This window comes from Heliconius melpomene, chromosome 11, assembly GCF_056956725.1.
Source record: "Heliconius melpomene rosina isolate 202511_hmr_F chromosome 11, ASM5695672v1, whole genome shotgun sequence".
In the NCBI taxonomy this organism is placed as follows: Eukaryota; Metazoa; Arthropoda; class Insecta; order Lepidoptera; family Nymphalidae; genus Heliconius; species Heliconius melpomene.
This window is the reverse complement of record NC_140399.1, coordinates 9,759,390-9,777,696: the sequence shown is the minus strand read 5'-3', so window position 1 is coordinate 9,777,696 and position 18,307 is coordinate 9,759,390. Positions and strand designations below refer to the sequence as shown.

The window sequence follows — 18,307 nt, the reverse complement described above, 5'->3', positions numbered from 1 at the left end:
AAATAGGGGTTCAAAGTTTGTATAGAAAAAAAATTAAATCGGCACCGATTTTTATGAAATTTGAAATTTAGATTTTTAAAAGTATTTAATTGAACACGTGTTTCATCGTTTTCCAGAATTCTCCCTCTAAGGGTGCAAATAAGGGGTTGAAAGTTTGTATAGATTTTTTTTTAAATCGGCACCAATTTTTATAAAATTTGAAATTCAGACTCTTAAAAGTATTTAATTGAACACATGTTTCATGGTTTTCTAGAATTCTTCCCCTAAGGGTGCCAATAAGGGGTTGAAAGTTTGTATGGAAAAATCTTTTAAACGCCACCGATTATTATAAAATTTTTAATTTAGACTCTTAAAAATATTTAATTGAACATGTGTTTCATGGTTTTCTAGAATTCACCCCCTAAGGGTGCAAATAAGGGGTTGAAAGTTTGTATGGAAAAATCTTTAAATCGCCACCGACTTTTATAAAATTTGAAATTTAGACTCTTAAATATATTTCATTGAACATAAGTTTCGTGGTTTATTTTAATTCATCCCCTAGGGGTGTAAATAAGGGGTTAAAATTTTATATAGAAAAATCTTTAAATCGCCACTGATTTTTATAAAATTTGAAATTGAGACTCTTAAAAATATTTTATTGAACACGTGTTTCAAAGTTTATTAGAATTCATCCCTAAGCAATAAGCAAGTACGCGTCCGCTAGTACTGTACAAATCTACTGCAGCCTTTATTTCGGAAGTAGCTCCGTACGTAGTTAAGCAAAGCATGTCTTCTTTAGAAGAGTAAGGATTCCCGTTTCGAGCGCTAGTGTAGATACTTAAATCATTCCAGTTACGACATACGTACTCTACTATAGTCTCGCGCAATTTATTAGTTTGTTGTATATCAATACGCTCAAACAAAGAATATGCAATAGCATGGAAGAGACAGCTCCCATCGGGAGGCATTGGAACAATTCGGTGTAAGGTTCTTGTTTAACCACAAGCAATTCTATTGTACGACTCATTGTTCAACATGTCTTGGAAAAAATATAAACAATAAGTTTATTAAGTGCTGACGGTACCAATCTGAATTGATATGATCCCAAGGTCGACTTCGTTCTCTGTCGTTTTCACAAGTGTTCCTAAAACCAGTAAAATCATGAAACCTAGGCCAAAAAAACCATTAAAATATGAGCGCCTTCGTACAATACAATATATGTAATATAATTAGGTATTTACTTTTTTATTATGGTCAATAATATTATATTTTATTACTCTTAAGATGATATTTAATTATATATTAAAATAGATTATATTTATCTATGAATCTCGACTATAGTTATTATTTTGTTGATTAAATGACAGTTGTCAGATTAGAAAGTAATTAATGTATGCTGCGTTTAGAAATCTGATATATTTATTATTAATTATATTATTTTATTGGAATAACTCAACTCGCAATGCCTCCAGAGTTCGATGGAAAGAGGGGAACTGAGTGTCTTAACACTAGGTTCCCTCTGTCTACTCCGCTATGTGTGGGATACATCGTAAAGCGGATTTATTTATTTTTTATTATTTTGTTTAAGTAATTTTTAATTTTCTCTTTTTTTCTCTTATTTTTTTATTAACAACTAGCGGACGCGCGCAGCTTCGCTTGCGTATTTAAAAGTGAATTCTAATAACCCGTGAAACATGTGTTCAATGAAATATTTTTAAGAGTCTAAATTTCAAATTTTATAAAAATCGGTGGCGATTTAAAGATTTTTCCATACAAACTTTCAACCCCTTATTTGCACCCTTAGTGGGTGAATTCTAGAAAACCATGAAACATATGTTCAATTAAATATTTTTAAGAGTCTAAATATCAAATTTTATAAAAATCGGTGGCGATTTAAAAATTTTCCCATACAAACTTTCAACCCCTTATTTGCACCCTTAGGGGGTGAATTCTAGAAAACCATGAAACATGTGTTTAATTATATACGTTTAAGAGTCTGAATTTCAAATTTTATAAAAATTGGAGACGATTTAAAAAAAAAACCTATACAAACTTTCAACCCCTTATTTGCACCCTTAGGGGGAGAATTCTAGAAAATGATGAAACACGTGTTCAATTAAATACTTTTAAAAATCTACATTTCAAATTTTATAAAAATCGGTGCCGATTTAATTTTTTTTCCATACAAACTTTGAGCCCCTATTTCACCTCTTTAGGGTTAAAATTTTTCAAAATCCCTTCTTAGTGGATGTCCAGATTACGAAAGTAAACTTTTGTCCAAATTTAACGTTTCTACGCACAGCGGTTACGGCTGTGCGTGCGTCTTACCTCAGTCAGTGAGGACAAGTCCTTTTATATATATAGATTACTTAAATTTTTACTGTTAATAATTACTTTACAATTACTTCTGTTAAGATAGCTGGTAGGCTGACAATATATCAAATTAAAAATAAAATCAGCTTCACGCTGTATCCCGCACACAGCAGAGTAGACAGAGGGAACCTAGTGTTAATACACTCAATAACCCCACTTTCCATCGAATTCTGGAGGCATTGCGTGTTGAGTCGCGGAACTCTCCGCCGCGCCTTGCCTCGACACCAGAGCGAAGAAATGGAAATATAAGTTTAAATAAATATTTCATTTCCTCGAGTGGGAATCGAACTCACTACCAGTCGGTTTAACAGTCACACTTTGTGCCCCTGTGCCACGACTGACCTTACAGATAGTATATTATTATTAAATTTTATATATATTTCTATCAATATAATTATTTTTTTTTATATTTATTTTTTTGTGTATTTTTTTCTGTTTTAGGGTTCTGTACCTCGAAAGCAATAAAACAGAACCCTTATAGGATCTTATATAGGACTTAGTACTTAAATATTGTAATAATAATTTAATATCAAATACGTTAATCGACTATGCCAATACTCTTAGTATAATAAGTACTAAAACATATGCTTAAATTATAATAAATAATAATGAAGGATGTTAAACCATTTATTATATTTTTATATTTTTACGTGAAGCCCTTGAAGTCCACATGAAGGCAGGCTTTGTCAGGACATAAATTAGAGGCATTTTCAGCTACAAATGGAGACATATCTTATCTTAGAATATACTTGAAAGCATCGTGTTGTTTTAGATGGCTTACGTAAGTAATAGTGAAGTTAGTCTCCATAACAAATAAAATATTTACTAACGCGTGACATAAATTAAAGCAACATATATAAATAATGCATTGCTCTTATTTTTTTGTCAGGCGCTAAGCCTAAAAATCAATTATCATGAACTTTGATTGCTATGCTTTCATTACAGGCGCTATAAGTAAATGTTCCTAATTGAATCTATTTATTGAAAAATTATAAGAAAATATTAAAAAAATACTAGTTTCGGATTTTTCCCTTGACATACACCCAATTACTTAACCGGATGCTAAATTTCACCATTCTAGATCATCTGGAACTTGGTTAACATTAAGGTCTATAGGTCAGTCACCCCCCTAAAAATTTACGATTTTTGGACGTCATTATCTAAATAACTGTTTGAGCTGTGTTTATGAAATTTAATGCACGTATACAGGTAGGGGGTCTAAATATTTGAGCCAAATATGACAGCTTTAGGTGGAATAGTTTTTGAGTTACGAATAGGTAAAAAGTGGCTTCAAATGGTTCGTGTAAAATAACACACGGTGCTGCTCGCCAGTTTTGTTTGTAAAAATACTTGGCTACGCGCTCCGCGCGTTTTAAATTATTGTGACTTAAAATTTTGCATGTATGGCTATAGTCAAATATATAGTAAAAAAAAGGAATAGAAACGGTTTTACGCTTTTTATCATAAAGTAGGATACAGGGAACCTAGTATTAACCCTGAGTTCCACCGAGTTCCCTGATTTCCGCTCATTTTTTGAGACTAGTAAAATAAAATAATTAAAATAATATCATTTTTAATTTCTTTTTCAAAAATTTTACAATACATAAAGAATATATTATATTACATAAAGAATAAAAAATATTTTGCTACCCTAGTATAAGATTTAGCATGGTTAATGAAATTACCCTACACCTCTAAACTATCGAGAGAACATAGATATTTACTATTTAAGTAAATTTAATTTTAATATAATATAAATATAAACCATTTGCCTATGTATCCATTTTATATAAATTGTACTGTCGCAACGAAAGCGACCAGTTATCGAGGATTCAATCGTTCGAATGAATTTAGGGTTTCGGTCCAGGTGTGCTATCTCTCCGCTAATGGTTTGTGAAGTCAACATTTTGTTATGTAAAGAGAGATAACGATGTTCAAGTTTTGTATTATTATTTATTATATAATGTTTAGATGTTTTATGTATTTGTTTTTTTTTTGTTTATTGATTGTGATAACTTTAAATAAAGATAAGATGAGATATAAAGTAGTTTTTTTTCCATTCTTTATTTTTTGGCCAAGCAACGTCGGGTTTTAACAACCAGAGTGAGAAAGCGAAAGCAATTAAAATACATACAAAATTAGTGTTATGACTCTCCTCCATTTTCCTCCTCGTTCAAACCCTAAACATAAATAAAACAACAATCAACAAATTTCAATAACCTGTCTCAGTTCCTCTTCAGCATCAACAGGAGCTGGCGTGGTAGTCGGAACATCGCATTCCTCAGTTGGTGGCACTACGCATCTTAGGGAACGTCTATCGAACACCAACATAGCTGGGCATCGCTGGAGACGAGGGTATCCACCTTGGCACTGCCAGTATCTGTTGCAAGACTTGCCGAGGGGCACGTTGCCGTTGGGATCTTCGTTACAAAGAGCTGGAATTTGAGCAAAAATTAGTAAGCTTCAAACTAAGTCATAGGAAATAGACGTAAAAAGTCATTTTTACGTTAAATTTAAATTATAAGTAATTTAAAAATGCTATTCTCTTTAGATATATTTCTTTATATTATGATTATTCTTTGAGATATTTTACCCAAAGTACTTGAGAAAGCTTTAAAGGTTCAAGGTAACTCTGTCCGTCTGTACAGAGGGTTGTATCCAAACGATTAACGTGATGTAATGGCCATCCTCAAATAATAAACTGACCTACAAAAGCTTAATAAAGGATATACAAAAGCTTTTAGAAATTTTAGCTAGTAGTTTCTCGGGTCAATTTTATAATATTAGCTTAGAATATATAGTGTAATAATATATATTGTATTATAGATCTTCTTTTGTTTGAAAACCGCTTATAAAAGGCTCCCATTTCGGAGAAAATAAGTATATGACTTCCATACAAATCTTGGAAGAAATACCAAGACGTCCAACAATAAGTATTGTTGATCCATCTATTGAATCAGTAATTGAATTTACTATGTTCCGAGATCCTTCGAAGATTATGGGACGTGAACTGACTTTTTATTTAAAGCTAAGCTCACCCTATTGAACATTTTGTGCAGTGATTTTTATATATATTACTCGTTTTCTTCTATAGAAATGAGTTTGGGCATTTTATTTTAGTTAAGAGGAAATTCGTGGGGCAGGAGTTCGAGAACGATAGGTCTCTACAGTAGAACGAGATGTAAAGAAAATTTAATAAAAAAAATAAATCGATTTGTTTTCTAACCGATTTAAAGCTTCACGCTGTATCGCTCATATAATATGCCTAATGTTAAAATATTTCCGTTCTCCACTTTCCACCGAATTCTGAAGGCATTGTAAACATTCCTCGAATTGGAATCGAACCCACTTGTCCCGATTACAGTCAGAAACTTGGGCCCTTGCGTCACGACTGGCCTCTGACCGGCATACGTCATCCGTGATAAGTAATTAAAGTGAAAGTATTCGAAATGTCAGAAGATCCATCATGTAAAGTGAGGACACTCGTTAACAAGGCACACGCGCTTCTTACATTATACCATTACTTTAATGGATCAATCAATGGATTTTGTTAGGGTTACTATTTTTATGCCCCTGGGGCATTGTAAACGTTAATATATTAGGGTAGCGTTGTCTGATAAAAATTGTGATTGAGGTCGACATCAATCAAATTGTTACATTTAATATTTTTGGCTATCGTAGGGCTCTATGCTTGTAAAGTTATGGTTGCAGGTTCTACCTCCGTTCGGAGGATTGAATTATTATTTATTAATATTTCTGGTCTACGCTTTGGTTCCAATGCAAAAGCCTTAAAAATTCAGTAAGTTACATCTGCCTAAAAATATTTTCTAGAAGTGCTGGAAAATATTATTTAGAAGAAATGTCAATAGAAAATACGAAAAATGGTAAAATTGATGGCTCTGGTAGTTGTTAAAGTTTATTGTTTATTTCTGAAGCAGTCTGACCTTTATATACAGTTTTTTATACAAAACATTTTTTGCAATATATCAAACAACATCTTTTGTTTTAATTCTTTTTAAACATTTAACGAAAAAACATACAGACATTTTTTACTAGAGTAATATTCTTTAAATATTAACTACAATTTCCGGTGACTTCTTCCCTAAGAGTTGTTTGCGCAAGATACACAATTTAGTATGCTTTGAAAGCTACGTCTACAGACGGATGTTAAAGCGAGTTCTGAGAAATTAAATACCTTATTTCAATATAATTATGGTAAATATGTACATAGGTAGTCTATTTAAATTTAAAACTGTTAACAGTCTCGTTTTATTTACAAGTAACTCTTTTCATAAGTTCTTCTTAATAAAAAGTTGGTACTGCTAAACGTTTTTCATTTGGAATGTTTGTAATAGTACACTTACGCCCAATGTTAATAATGTATTTCCGATCTCCAGTTAACGTCAATCTTGGATTTTTTGACATGTCTATCCAATCACTAACCTGCATGCCGTCCTCCATCTCTGTCTATTTCAATCTATGGTTGCAATTTATGGATTAGGATTGATTATTAACATCGGGCGTTAGTAAATATAGACTTTGCCAATTGAAAAAAATAATATTCTATATACCTTAACTTTTATATGGGCCTTGGTCCTCGTGGCTATTCTGACATGTGAATGACACATTCTGCCCGAGGATACCCTGACCGCAGGCACCGTTGGATACATCGAAATCATTAACGTAACGTAATTATAGAGCCTAAAACCTTCCTTAATACACTATTGGACTATTCTCGAGATTAGCACGTTCTTTTAAACAAACTATTGAGCTTTATTATATTAGGATAGAAGTATAGATGAATAACTATTACGTAAATCATAAAAACCCCATAATAAAAATAACTAATAACTTACGATGTTTCTGACAGCCATCTACATTTTCGGGCCAGTCGCAGGAATGAGCGTTTTCATTGTAGAGAAGTCCACCGATACACAGCTGTTCAGTGGCTGTTCCGTTCCAGCAGGTCCAGTAGCGAGTGCAGGATGTCTCGTGCCCGAAGATGCCGTACAGCCAGTCGCAATGTTCTGTACCGATTGGTGGGTCTGACGGGAAGGTTGTGGAGAATTAGTTTGATGGTACATGAATATGATAGTCAGAAGTAGTTGGTCCTTTATCAGGACAGAATTTCGTATGACGAGCTCTTTATCAGCTAGTTATACTACTATATATATATAATATATACTAATATGTATATTATATACTATATATATACTATTACGAAAACTAATAAAAATATTTACCGATGAAAGAGTGAAGTGACAGGACTTGTTATGATGTCAATACAATTGTTGTCGTATAATTAATATACATATTTTTATATAAAAAGTTTTATGGTCATTTTAGAATATTTAATGATTATTATTTTCAATATAATTTTATTAAGAAGTTTCCAAAAACACTTACTTATCTGTACTTTAGGGTATTCACAGTAATTCGATCTCCAGGGGTAGTCGCATCCCTCAGTCACCCCCCGGTGCTTCCCCGCGAAGACGAGGCCGTTGGGACAGTCATACTGGACAGACTGACCGCCATCACATTCCCAGTACTTGTCACAGTATTTATCATCGCCCACTATACGAGATTTCGTTTTGCATGGATCCTCGATTTGTGCGCAGGATGCAACCATCAAACTGGCGATAAGAACTGAAAAAGAACATTTTTTTTATATTTGTTGTATGTAAGTAAGCGTGTAGGGTTCCGCCTTTTTGCACGCAATGTGTTGAATTTGGGTTCTTTTTAATTCTTGGCTTCTTTCATCCTGCTTTTATGGGATAGATGTGAAGCTGGTTTTTTTTGTACAAAATATCAATATAACATTTCAATTGATTAGGCCGTCGTAGCGCATTGATAAATGTCTGACAGTACAAACGATAGTCTTAGGTTCATTTCCACCTTGGAGGAATTAATTATTTTCATGTCAAGACAAAGACAGAGAGTGGAGTTGAATTTAACCACTAGTAACAATGTCATACAATAATTAATAACTCATTAGTTAAAATAACAAATTTCATCAAATAAGTTTATTTATACTAATCTGATTTTCAATCAAAACAGTTTTAATTAGCGAATACTAATTGAATACTAAAATCAATTTGCCTTCAAAAGTCCAACGTAGCGGAAAGCAATCATCAACTGTGAATTATAACAAATTTAATATAACGTATTCGCACATACTCGTAGTACACAATTATGTATAGACACGCGATATTTAATTTGTTTGGACGTGATTTTGCATAAGGAAGTTCCAATATAGGCTTATATACATATATATGTTTCTATTATGTATATATATGTGCTCATATTATGTTAAATTATTTGATAATTCGTTTGGAAAGTTATTAATTACAATGTTGGTTATAATATTGTTAAAAACTTTAATTTTTTTATTTGTTATGGTTCCGTATTGAAAGGGTAAAACAGGAACTATTACTAAGACTCCGCTAGACTCGACCAGAGGAGATACCACTCGAGGAGATGAAATATTTATTTCAATTTATTTTTCCATTTCTTCACTTCGCCAGTCAACACGCAGAACGCCTCCAGAATTCAGCAGAAAGTGGGGAACGGAGTGTTATACTAGGTTCCCTCTGCCTACCCTGCTGTGTGCGGGACCCAGCGTGACCTGACATTTCCATTTTAATTGTTGCAAAATTATATACGACTTTAATAATATACCTGCTTGAAACTTCACCACCTACCAGAACGAAGAAATGGAAATATAAACATAAATAAATATTTCACTTCCTCGAATGGCGATCGAACCCACAACCATCGCGTTACAGTCACACAACTGGTCCCAAGGTATATATCTACCTAGGTACTTATTAATATACGTAGGTACAAATGTAATCTATATATATATAAAACCGAAAGGTCACTCACTCATCACGAAATCTCAGAAACTACATGTGCTAGGAATCTCAAATTTTGCATAGGAGTTACTTATAGGACGTAGGTGCTCGCTAAGATGGGAATTTGCAATATTCGGTTTCTAAGGGGTTGTTTTTGGGGTCGAAAGTTTGTATGAAACTTCGTTACTACAAATGCTAGGAGTCTCAAATTTTGCATAGACGTCACTAGGACGTAGCCATGGAGACACAAATTAATAATAACATAGTTCACGCGGGTGAAACCGCGAGCGGACCGCTAGTCATTTGTATATACAAGTGTACCCACTAAATTGCCTTACGTCCATACTTCATAACGTGTTACGAACAGGTGAAAGTTCTTCCGAGTTATGCAACTGACATTGACGGGAGCTCGTATGTGCATGTGCTCAATTGAGATGATTCATTGTGGGTAGTACTCGTGGGTAGGTAGGTATGTACTAAATAGGAATGGGTTTTGAGGAAAAAGCTTAAGAAGTTATTGATTTGTTAAGTGAAAATGTTGCTAGTATGTTCTGTCATGGGTTTTATGGCAAAAGTATAAGAAATTATTAAATTTCTTAATATAGTATTTTATATGCATATATTTTGCTTTTATTTCAATGAGACAGGTCATGGCGCAGGGTGACGTGTGATTGTTAACGGAACAGGTCCAATTGGGTTCGATTCCCACTCGAGGAATTGAAATGTTTAATATTTTCATGTATTCGTTTTGGTAAAGTGGTTGAGCGCAGGGTTTAGAATTCGGCGGAAATTGAGAAGTGTCTTAATGGGAACTGAGTATCTCAAATTCTTAATAGTAGGTTCCCAGGTTAACTTTGCTTAACTTGCTAATGTGCGGAATTTATATAAAGATTTGGTATAATATATATAGAAATAAGTTTAAGCGGGCGAAGCCGTGTTTGGGTTGCTAGTATCCAATGCTTTTAACATAAAATAAATGAATTAATATTTAATTTACTAGCCGATTCGTAAAAGGTCGTATATGATTGGTTCCTCGTAAATTGGTCGGTGATCAAACGATGCCACTTTACGTAAGCGGATTACATACGTGGGCTACTTATGGGTGTTTTATGGGGGCAGTGGTGTTTGTGGCATAGTTGCAAAAACTTATGTAATTAGTTTATGTTATAGATTTCAATCCTGAATTTGAATAAAATATTCTTGTCTGTATTTTATTTGTAAAATATATTTTTTATTATTTTTTTAAATACACACAAAATTATTTAATTTTTTAAATTAATATTTTAAATATAGCTAACTGACGATGCTTAAATTTTGTACAATTCATAGGTTTTGCAAAACTAATGAAAAGTTTCAGTGAAATTAAAAATGCATAAAAGTCTCGCCAGTATAAAAAAAATACTTAAATGCCACAACTTTAACTTAGAAATGGCACGAAAATCGAACCTGTAGTTCTATTTTAATATTGCCTTTAAAAATACTAAATAAGGCACATGTTTAGCAAATTCATATATAGGATGCTTCTAGTTGTGTAAATATACAGGATGTACAGTAGATGTGTCGCAAACGCTATTTCCAGATATACTTCTACACCATATTAGATATAACCTGAATCGGAGTTCTTAAGAATTACGTATATATTATTTAACTTGTAAACGTCGAGAAACTTAAATAGGATTGCCTGTTATAGGTTAAAATTTAAAACTTTTGATTGAACCAATAAAACCCAAAGCATATTATTTCCAAACCTCAGAAGAAAAGGGCCATAAGTTCGATCCTTAGCTATGATAAAGTAATTTCAATAACCAACAAAAAAAAAATGTTGATTGTAGAACTTACTTTAAGGTCCATTTCCTCACATTGATAAGGAGTTCCACTTAATACACAATGGGAATGAAGTGTTCTAACACTATGTTGCCTACTCTGCCTACCTTCATCGTTACATATAAAAGGACTTGTCCTCACTGACTGAGGTAAGACGCACGCACAGCCGTAACCGCTGATGGTAGAAACGTGGAATTTGGACAGATGTTTACTTTCGTAATCTGGACATCCACTAAGAAGGGATTTTAAAAAATTTTTACTCTAAAGGGGTGAAATAGGGGTTGAAAGTTTGTATGGAATTTTTTTTAAATCGGCACCGATTTTTATAAAATTAGAAATTCAGACTCTTAAAAAAGTAAAAAAAGTGTTTAATTGAACATATGTTTCATGGTTTTCTAGAATTCTTCCCCTAAGGGTGCAAATAAGGGGTTGAAAGTTTGTATGGAAAAATCTTTAAAACGCCACCGATTATTATAAAATTTGAAATTTAGACTTTTAAAAATATTTCATTGAACACATGTATCGTGGTTTATTAGAATTCACCCCTAAATAAGTAAGCGAAGCTGCGCGCATCCGCTAGTATATAATATAGCCCGAATCTAAAATCTATTTGTAAGCGTTGTCAACCGTATTGCAGGCAACTGGTCAATTTGTGTGACGGGGGTCACGTGTCAGGCCGCTTAGGACGTTGACGGGGGTCCTTTTTAGTATCGCCTTTTCATTTGTATCACCAATTTTATTGTTCTACCGAATGACAGTATTAGGTATATAAAAACATATATATATGTTACATATATTTATGTTAGTTTATATTGATTTATATCTTTTTCTATTATTTTTTAAATGGAGAAATAGTGCTAAAATTTTAAAATTTCACGGATTTCTACTTATCTATATTTCTACTTCTATTATTATCTATCTATCTATTATATTATTATTATCTATTTCTACTTCTGTTACTACTATAGTATTACTAGGGTTATGTATCTTAGCTCAGCTCATATTACAGGTGGCATTAAAACACTAAAACTACGAAAAAAATAATATATTCACATTTTGAAATTGTGTATTCAGAGCATTCTGTACTATTATTAATTAAATGCAGTTTTTTCCGATATTTATTTTACCTATAGATAACTTGTTGTGGGTTTGATTCCTGAATTTCCAAGCCAAAGTCCATTAAAGTCTGTGTAAAGCTAAAAAACTACTTTCTTTTAATTATATTTAATCTTAATTACACCTATCTTTAAATCTAATTGACATTAACGTATCGTTTTAAAGATATTTTCTAGAGAAATTATGACAGTTAAACGTCAAAAGTCACGATATAATAATATACTGTCTATTTGTGAAAGTGGCGTGCTCGCGAATCGTGAGATAAGAATTAATATGATAAGAATACTTTCAGATTGTTTTGTAAGTTTTTTTACTGAATATGTAGTCACTAAACAATTGAGGAAAGAAATCGAGTAATTATTTTTAATTTTTATAGTCTGCTTTCTAATATATTTTTTCAATGTTTATTATCTGTGATCTTTTCACTGTCAGTTAGGCAAACGATGTTTTTGTCAGAACTTGGTGTTTTTTTTTCAGCATGTGGCTATTACCATGTGGCTTAATTGTAATAGATTCGATTTTCACTTAGGGCAAGGATTATTAAAAAAAATATTTTTGTAATTATTTATTGAAAGGGACGTTATTTTACTTTTTATCTGCAACTTCTGTCATCAAGAACAAGATTTTGTTTCACAAATAACAACTGCACAGCGTTTTATCTTTACTTATTTTTTTAAAAAATTGAAAATAATGAAAAGATATCTTTACATATATTTTACCCGCATCACAATTTTAAGACTCTGTGTATAGCAAATATATATTTTTGAGGCTATTTGAACAAAAGTAATCGCTTTAATGATTTGAGGGGATGAAGGAATAATCGCGCGACATATTTGAAATAAATAACGAAATAGACATAGATAATTATAATTAAAATAAATATTTAAAATAAATTCTAATATAATATAAAATAATAAAATAATATATAATTCTAATAATTCATAATATATTTAAAATAAATTCTAGTTCAACATTTTTAATTATAATTAACAATATAAATAACACTTAAATATTTAAATAATAAAAAATATATTAGTTTCAACCCAATTGTTCCTACAGATAATATTATTGTCAATAAATACTTATAGTGTTATGGCCATTGTTCCGTGAGAACGAGAATGTCGTGAGAGAAAATGTATCGGTGCGATAACAAATATTCTAGACGAGCTCTTGGCCCAAGTTAAAAACTGGTTACATATGAAATTATGCCTTTATTTATTATTTCATTTTGCCAACATACGCTGGTTAAAGCTTCTGTTAGGTTTTCTCATGTCATAACTCAGATGTTACACAGATAATCAAATAGGCAAAGATAAAAAAGTAAGATAAAGTAATTTTCAAGAGAAAAAGATTAATTTAAGTTAGATTTTATTGTGATTTAATTGGTAAAATATCAATTTAATTAGTAATTAATGATCATCTCAGTCTCGGACTGGGTGGGACTTTTGAGTGATTTGAATATCAACATTATAACATGTATCAGGCCACAGGTGGTCTATTAAAATATGTCAGATTAATTTAGTTAAAATAGTTTTATTCAAACCTTATAATTATATAACCACGAACGATGCTCTAATATCAGCAATAATTATAAGAATTGTCAATTTTTACAATCATTCCTAAAACGCCAGCGCCTATGAATTCGTTACTTAACGGAAATAATATTGTTAGTCAGTTGCTTGTCTTCTTTCAGTATTTGAGCGCCAGTGAAACGTAAAGATGATAATTATAGAGATGGAGAACGAATTGTTAGAGTTGCTGAGATTTGTTTGACTGAATTAAACAAAAAAACAATTCTTTTATTCTACTTGTATATATTTAGATACTCTACTTTTACGCAAATTCTAATGAACAAATTCAGATGTAACTGGTGTATGTATGTATAATATAACAATAAGTGTAAGCGGGCGAAGCCTCGCGTGAGTTGCTAGTGTGATATAAAACCAAAAATGTGAAAATTTTTCAATTATTAAATCAGAAATAAAAAGTCCAATTACAAAGCAAGGATAATCGTTAATTAATCGAGACTGATCCTTTCATCTTTCTTAATGAGAATCTAAAAATATATTTTTGGTAAATTAATACAATTTCAGTAAAAAAATCTTTTAAAAGAGTTTTAGTTAAATAAGTGCTTCTTCAAAATATATATTTGAACGATTTCTTGACATAGATGTCCTCCAATCCTTACTAAGCGTGATACTTATGGGTTCAATTCTATTTATGTCATTATTTCTTAATTTTACATAAAGACTATAGAGTATATAGGAAATAGCTTTTATGTTGATGTTCGTGTATCATATGAGTTAATAAAAAAATAATACAAATTTTAATATACCTTATAATTTCTATAATTGGCACAAATAAAGTTTATATATAACTTCAATCTCACTTCGTAAAATAATTAAAACACTACTAACATAAGTAACACTACTAAAATAAGCAAGCAAGTCCCTGCTACAGACACTCCGCTCTCCACTTTCCACTGAATTCTGGGGACATTGCATGTTAACTGGTGGAATTCAAAGCCGCCGTTTACCTCGTCACCAGAGCCAAGAAGACGATAATATAAAATATTAAAATTCCTCAAATGATAATCGAACCTACAACCTGTCGTAATTACACGACTAACCTCAAACAAACTTTTACTTCGCAAATAATAAAACTATAAACTCCGTTTACACGTTGACAGTTAAGTATAAAAGTGGATCTATCCAGACGGCGAACACTTTGCGGGAGTGTAAAATTTTTATTTTCTTTTCATTCTCCAAGCGGACACGTTACGACGGCTAATACTGTTAAGCGATGCAGACGCGGGCGAGCGAAGCGGGTCGATGTTGAGCGAATTTATAAAGCGATGTCATAATATCGATATTTTGTAAAGGAACATTTAATATTTTCACTGTATTTCCCATCTAGCAGGGTAAACAGAAGGAACGTTATGTTAAAACACATCTGTTCCTCACATTCCTCTTAATTATTATTAAGGTAACAAGGTGCCTTTTAACATTTAAAAAAATTATTATTTTTTATATTACATCACTCGTGTGTGAAAATATAAAAAAATACCATATTTTTTAATAGAAAATGTCTCCTTTTATGACAGACATTATTGAAAATAATTGAAATTTATATTTGTAATATAATCAATCTGTCGTATTAGATTTAAGGCTTCTTATTCAGATAGGAGGATCGAGCGCTTTTAAAGCTTTCAATTATATTATTTCAAAATTTATGAATTAGATTATGCTATACCGCCATTTTATATTGGATCTCAGTACCAAAATGAATTAAATTATTGCGTTAGTTAGAATTGATAAGATTTAAATAATAAAATTACATGGTGAATTATTCTTTTTTTTATTATGCAGACAAATTTTTATTATACAGATTTCACGCGATTCTCGCATATACCAGGGAGTCAAGACACTCCCTTCTCCGTGCTTTCCGATTAATTTTCTAAACTAAAATGAAAATATTTTTTTTGATATATAATATTATTTTCCGCGAAGAAAATGGAACTCATAATGGTCGACATTGTTTCAAATATTAGTAACTTAGCACTACAAATTAATATTAATTTAAAATTAGCTAAATATTACAAGGTGATACTAAAATCTAAAACTTAAGATCTAAGTAACGTTACTTAAAACATATATAATAATTAATTAATGAGGCATTCTCTCACCAAGGTAAAGCTCCCACAGTCATTGTATAAACATAGGTTTTGCAATTCATTTCGTAGGCTCACAATTAGATACGGTAGGACAATTAGGAACTGTATGAGACTTTAGTTTTAGCTTCGCTTCGCTTGTGTGAGTTATGTATGAGAGACATACACACATACATAGTCTAAGTGCTTAAGGTTTTTGGTGACGAACTCTGACAGTATGTACAACGGGTTATAACAAACCGTTTTTACCTTTGACGCACAGGACCTTAAAAATCTATCTATATATATAAAATCGAAAGGTCACTCACTCATCACGAAATCTCAGAAACTAAAAGTGCTAGGAATCTCAAATTTTGCATAGGAGTTACTTATAGGACGTAGGTACTCGCTAAGACGGGAATTTGCAATATTCGACTTCTAAAGGGTTGTTTTTGGGGTTGAAAATTTGTATGAAACTTCGTTACTACAAATGCTAGGAGTCTCAAATTTTGCATGGACATCACTTATAGGACGTAGGTACTCATGGAGACAGAAACTAATAATAACGTAGTTCACGCAGGCGAAGCCGCGGGCGGGCCGCTAGTACAATGATAAAATCCTAACAATACTTGAACAGTATCGTTACTTCTAACTCGTAATAGGAAAAGTAACAATTATTGTTTTGAAGTTTCCTTCTATATATTATTGCGAACGAAACTTTGTTAAATGTAACAGTAAAATATATTGCTTATTTCTCTTATTTCTTGAGTTTGTTTTCTTCAAAATTACAGTGACTTGTGTTACTTTAGACAGCAGATGGGCCTTTCGTTTATTTTATATTTGCTATATATTCCTATTAGAGAAAAGTTATTATTGTTTCATTTTATTTGAAAGATATTTTTATTATATACTAGCGATCCTCTTGCGGCTTCGCCCGCTTTTACTACTGGATTATTCAATTAATGTATGTTTGCAAAGCACTTAAGATAATGTGAAAATTAATTAAACCCTAATGCAACCCGCATTTTCGTAGTTTCAATAAGGATTTTCCAATTGTTTTACACAGCAAGGATTTTTTAATAGGTACCGTAATTTTAAATCTGTGCTACTAATCTTCTCAAGTACTTATTAAAATATATTTAAATTACTATTTTTAGATAGTTAAATGACTATTTTTAAACGGAAGAAATTATAAACAAAAACTTACCTACTAATAACTACTACAAAAAATATGAAACTAAATACTAATAAATCTTCGTTGCTATAAAGGCAGGCGGGTTTTTTTTTTCGAGCTTGTGGTTAATACTGAAGAGGGTATTCTGTCCCTGATGAAAAGCAAGCACTACGTGGCTGCCTGTGAGGAAAATTAAATACAATGCATCGGCCGGGAATCGAACCCGGGACGCCCGCGTGGCAGGCGAGCATTCTACCACTGAACCACCGATGCGTGTAAGGCAGGCGGGCACGGCGGACGCATGGCGAGTGGCGAGCCATTTCGCAGCAAGAATTTTTTGATATTGTAACAACTTCTAAAGTACTTATTAAAATGAAAAACAGTAAAAGACAGTTTTGGTCTACATTAAATGGCCAACGTAACTAATATACTTATTTATATGCTGAGAGTAAGGGATAAGTGAAACTTGAGTAACATAAAGCTGATGTGTCAACGGCGGGATGTCTCAACAATTAAATGCGTTTTTCTGTAAAAGTATTCGCAATTTCGAAATAGTGTGAAAAGCAAATTTTATCTTCGTTTAACGTAGAAAATTAATAAAGTATTTTAAAGGATAAGGATTAATACCATTATGGAAAAATATCACAATTACAATTTTTAGACAGAATATTTCTGTCATCATCACGTCATCACTACACGTTATTCTTAAAAGATACGAATATGCTCTCGCGGACTTTTTTGTAGATCTTATTAAGAAGAACAATACTCCAGTACATTATTTTCATATAGTACTTACCATTAAAGCAGCGCATGCGCAAAGGTATCTCAACGGGTAGGACTTTATACACATTTATCGTATTTATGTTAATTTACATAAGAATGTACAAATAATAAACTATATATAAACCTTCCCTGAAAAATACTCGACCTAATGGTGAAAACCGCATCAAAATCCGTTGGGTGGTTTAGGAGAAGAAGAGTTAGAAACAACAGCCATACACGAAAAGCGACTTTGTTTTATAAGATATAGGATAGGATTCCGAAAACAGCTAGAAAAGAGTTTTTATTATTGTATTTAAATTAAAATACACATCAAGTCTTCTTTGTGTAAACGTTGTAGTAATTTGTACGCATCGAAAAAACTGGATAGAAAATCTAAAATAGATCGGCAACCATCGAGTCGGTAATGGGTTCGATTCCCAATCAAAACACAAGACAAAATTTCGAAAATTGGATACGTTTACGTGGTCAACGAATTGTCTCAACAGCAACACTATATACAACGGTATGTCTGTGTGTAACAAATTTGAAAAGTTATTACGAAATATTAATATATTA

The 18,307-nt window shown here is 31.9% G+C and overlaps 1 protein-coding gene across 2 annotated transcripts in view; it reads right to left on the bottom strand.

Moving 5' to 3' along the window:
• The window catches only part of LOC146534813 (protein obstructor-E-like), a 40,505-nt gene that overhangs the window by 1,568 nt on the left and 20,630 nt on the right, over window positions 1-18,307 (bottom strand). For both annotated transcript variants that reach the window (XM_085193731.1, XM_085193730.1), the window contains exons 3-5: window positions 7,759-7,998; window positions 7,209-7,397; window positions 4,573-4,787 (exon numbers count right to left, since the gene is read on the bottom strand). In XM_085193731.1, coding sequence (XP_085049857.1) covers window positions 4,573-4,787; window positions 7,209-7,397; window positions 7,759-7,998 — 644 coding nt within the window. The remainder of the gene's footprint in view (window positions 1-4,572; window positions 4,788-7,208; window positions 7,398-7,758; window positions 7,999-18,307) is intronic.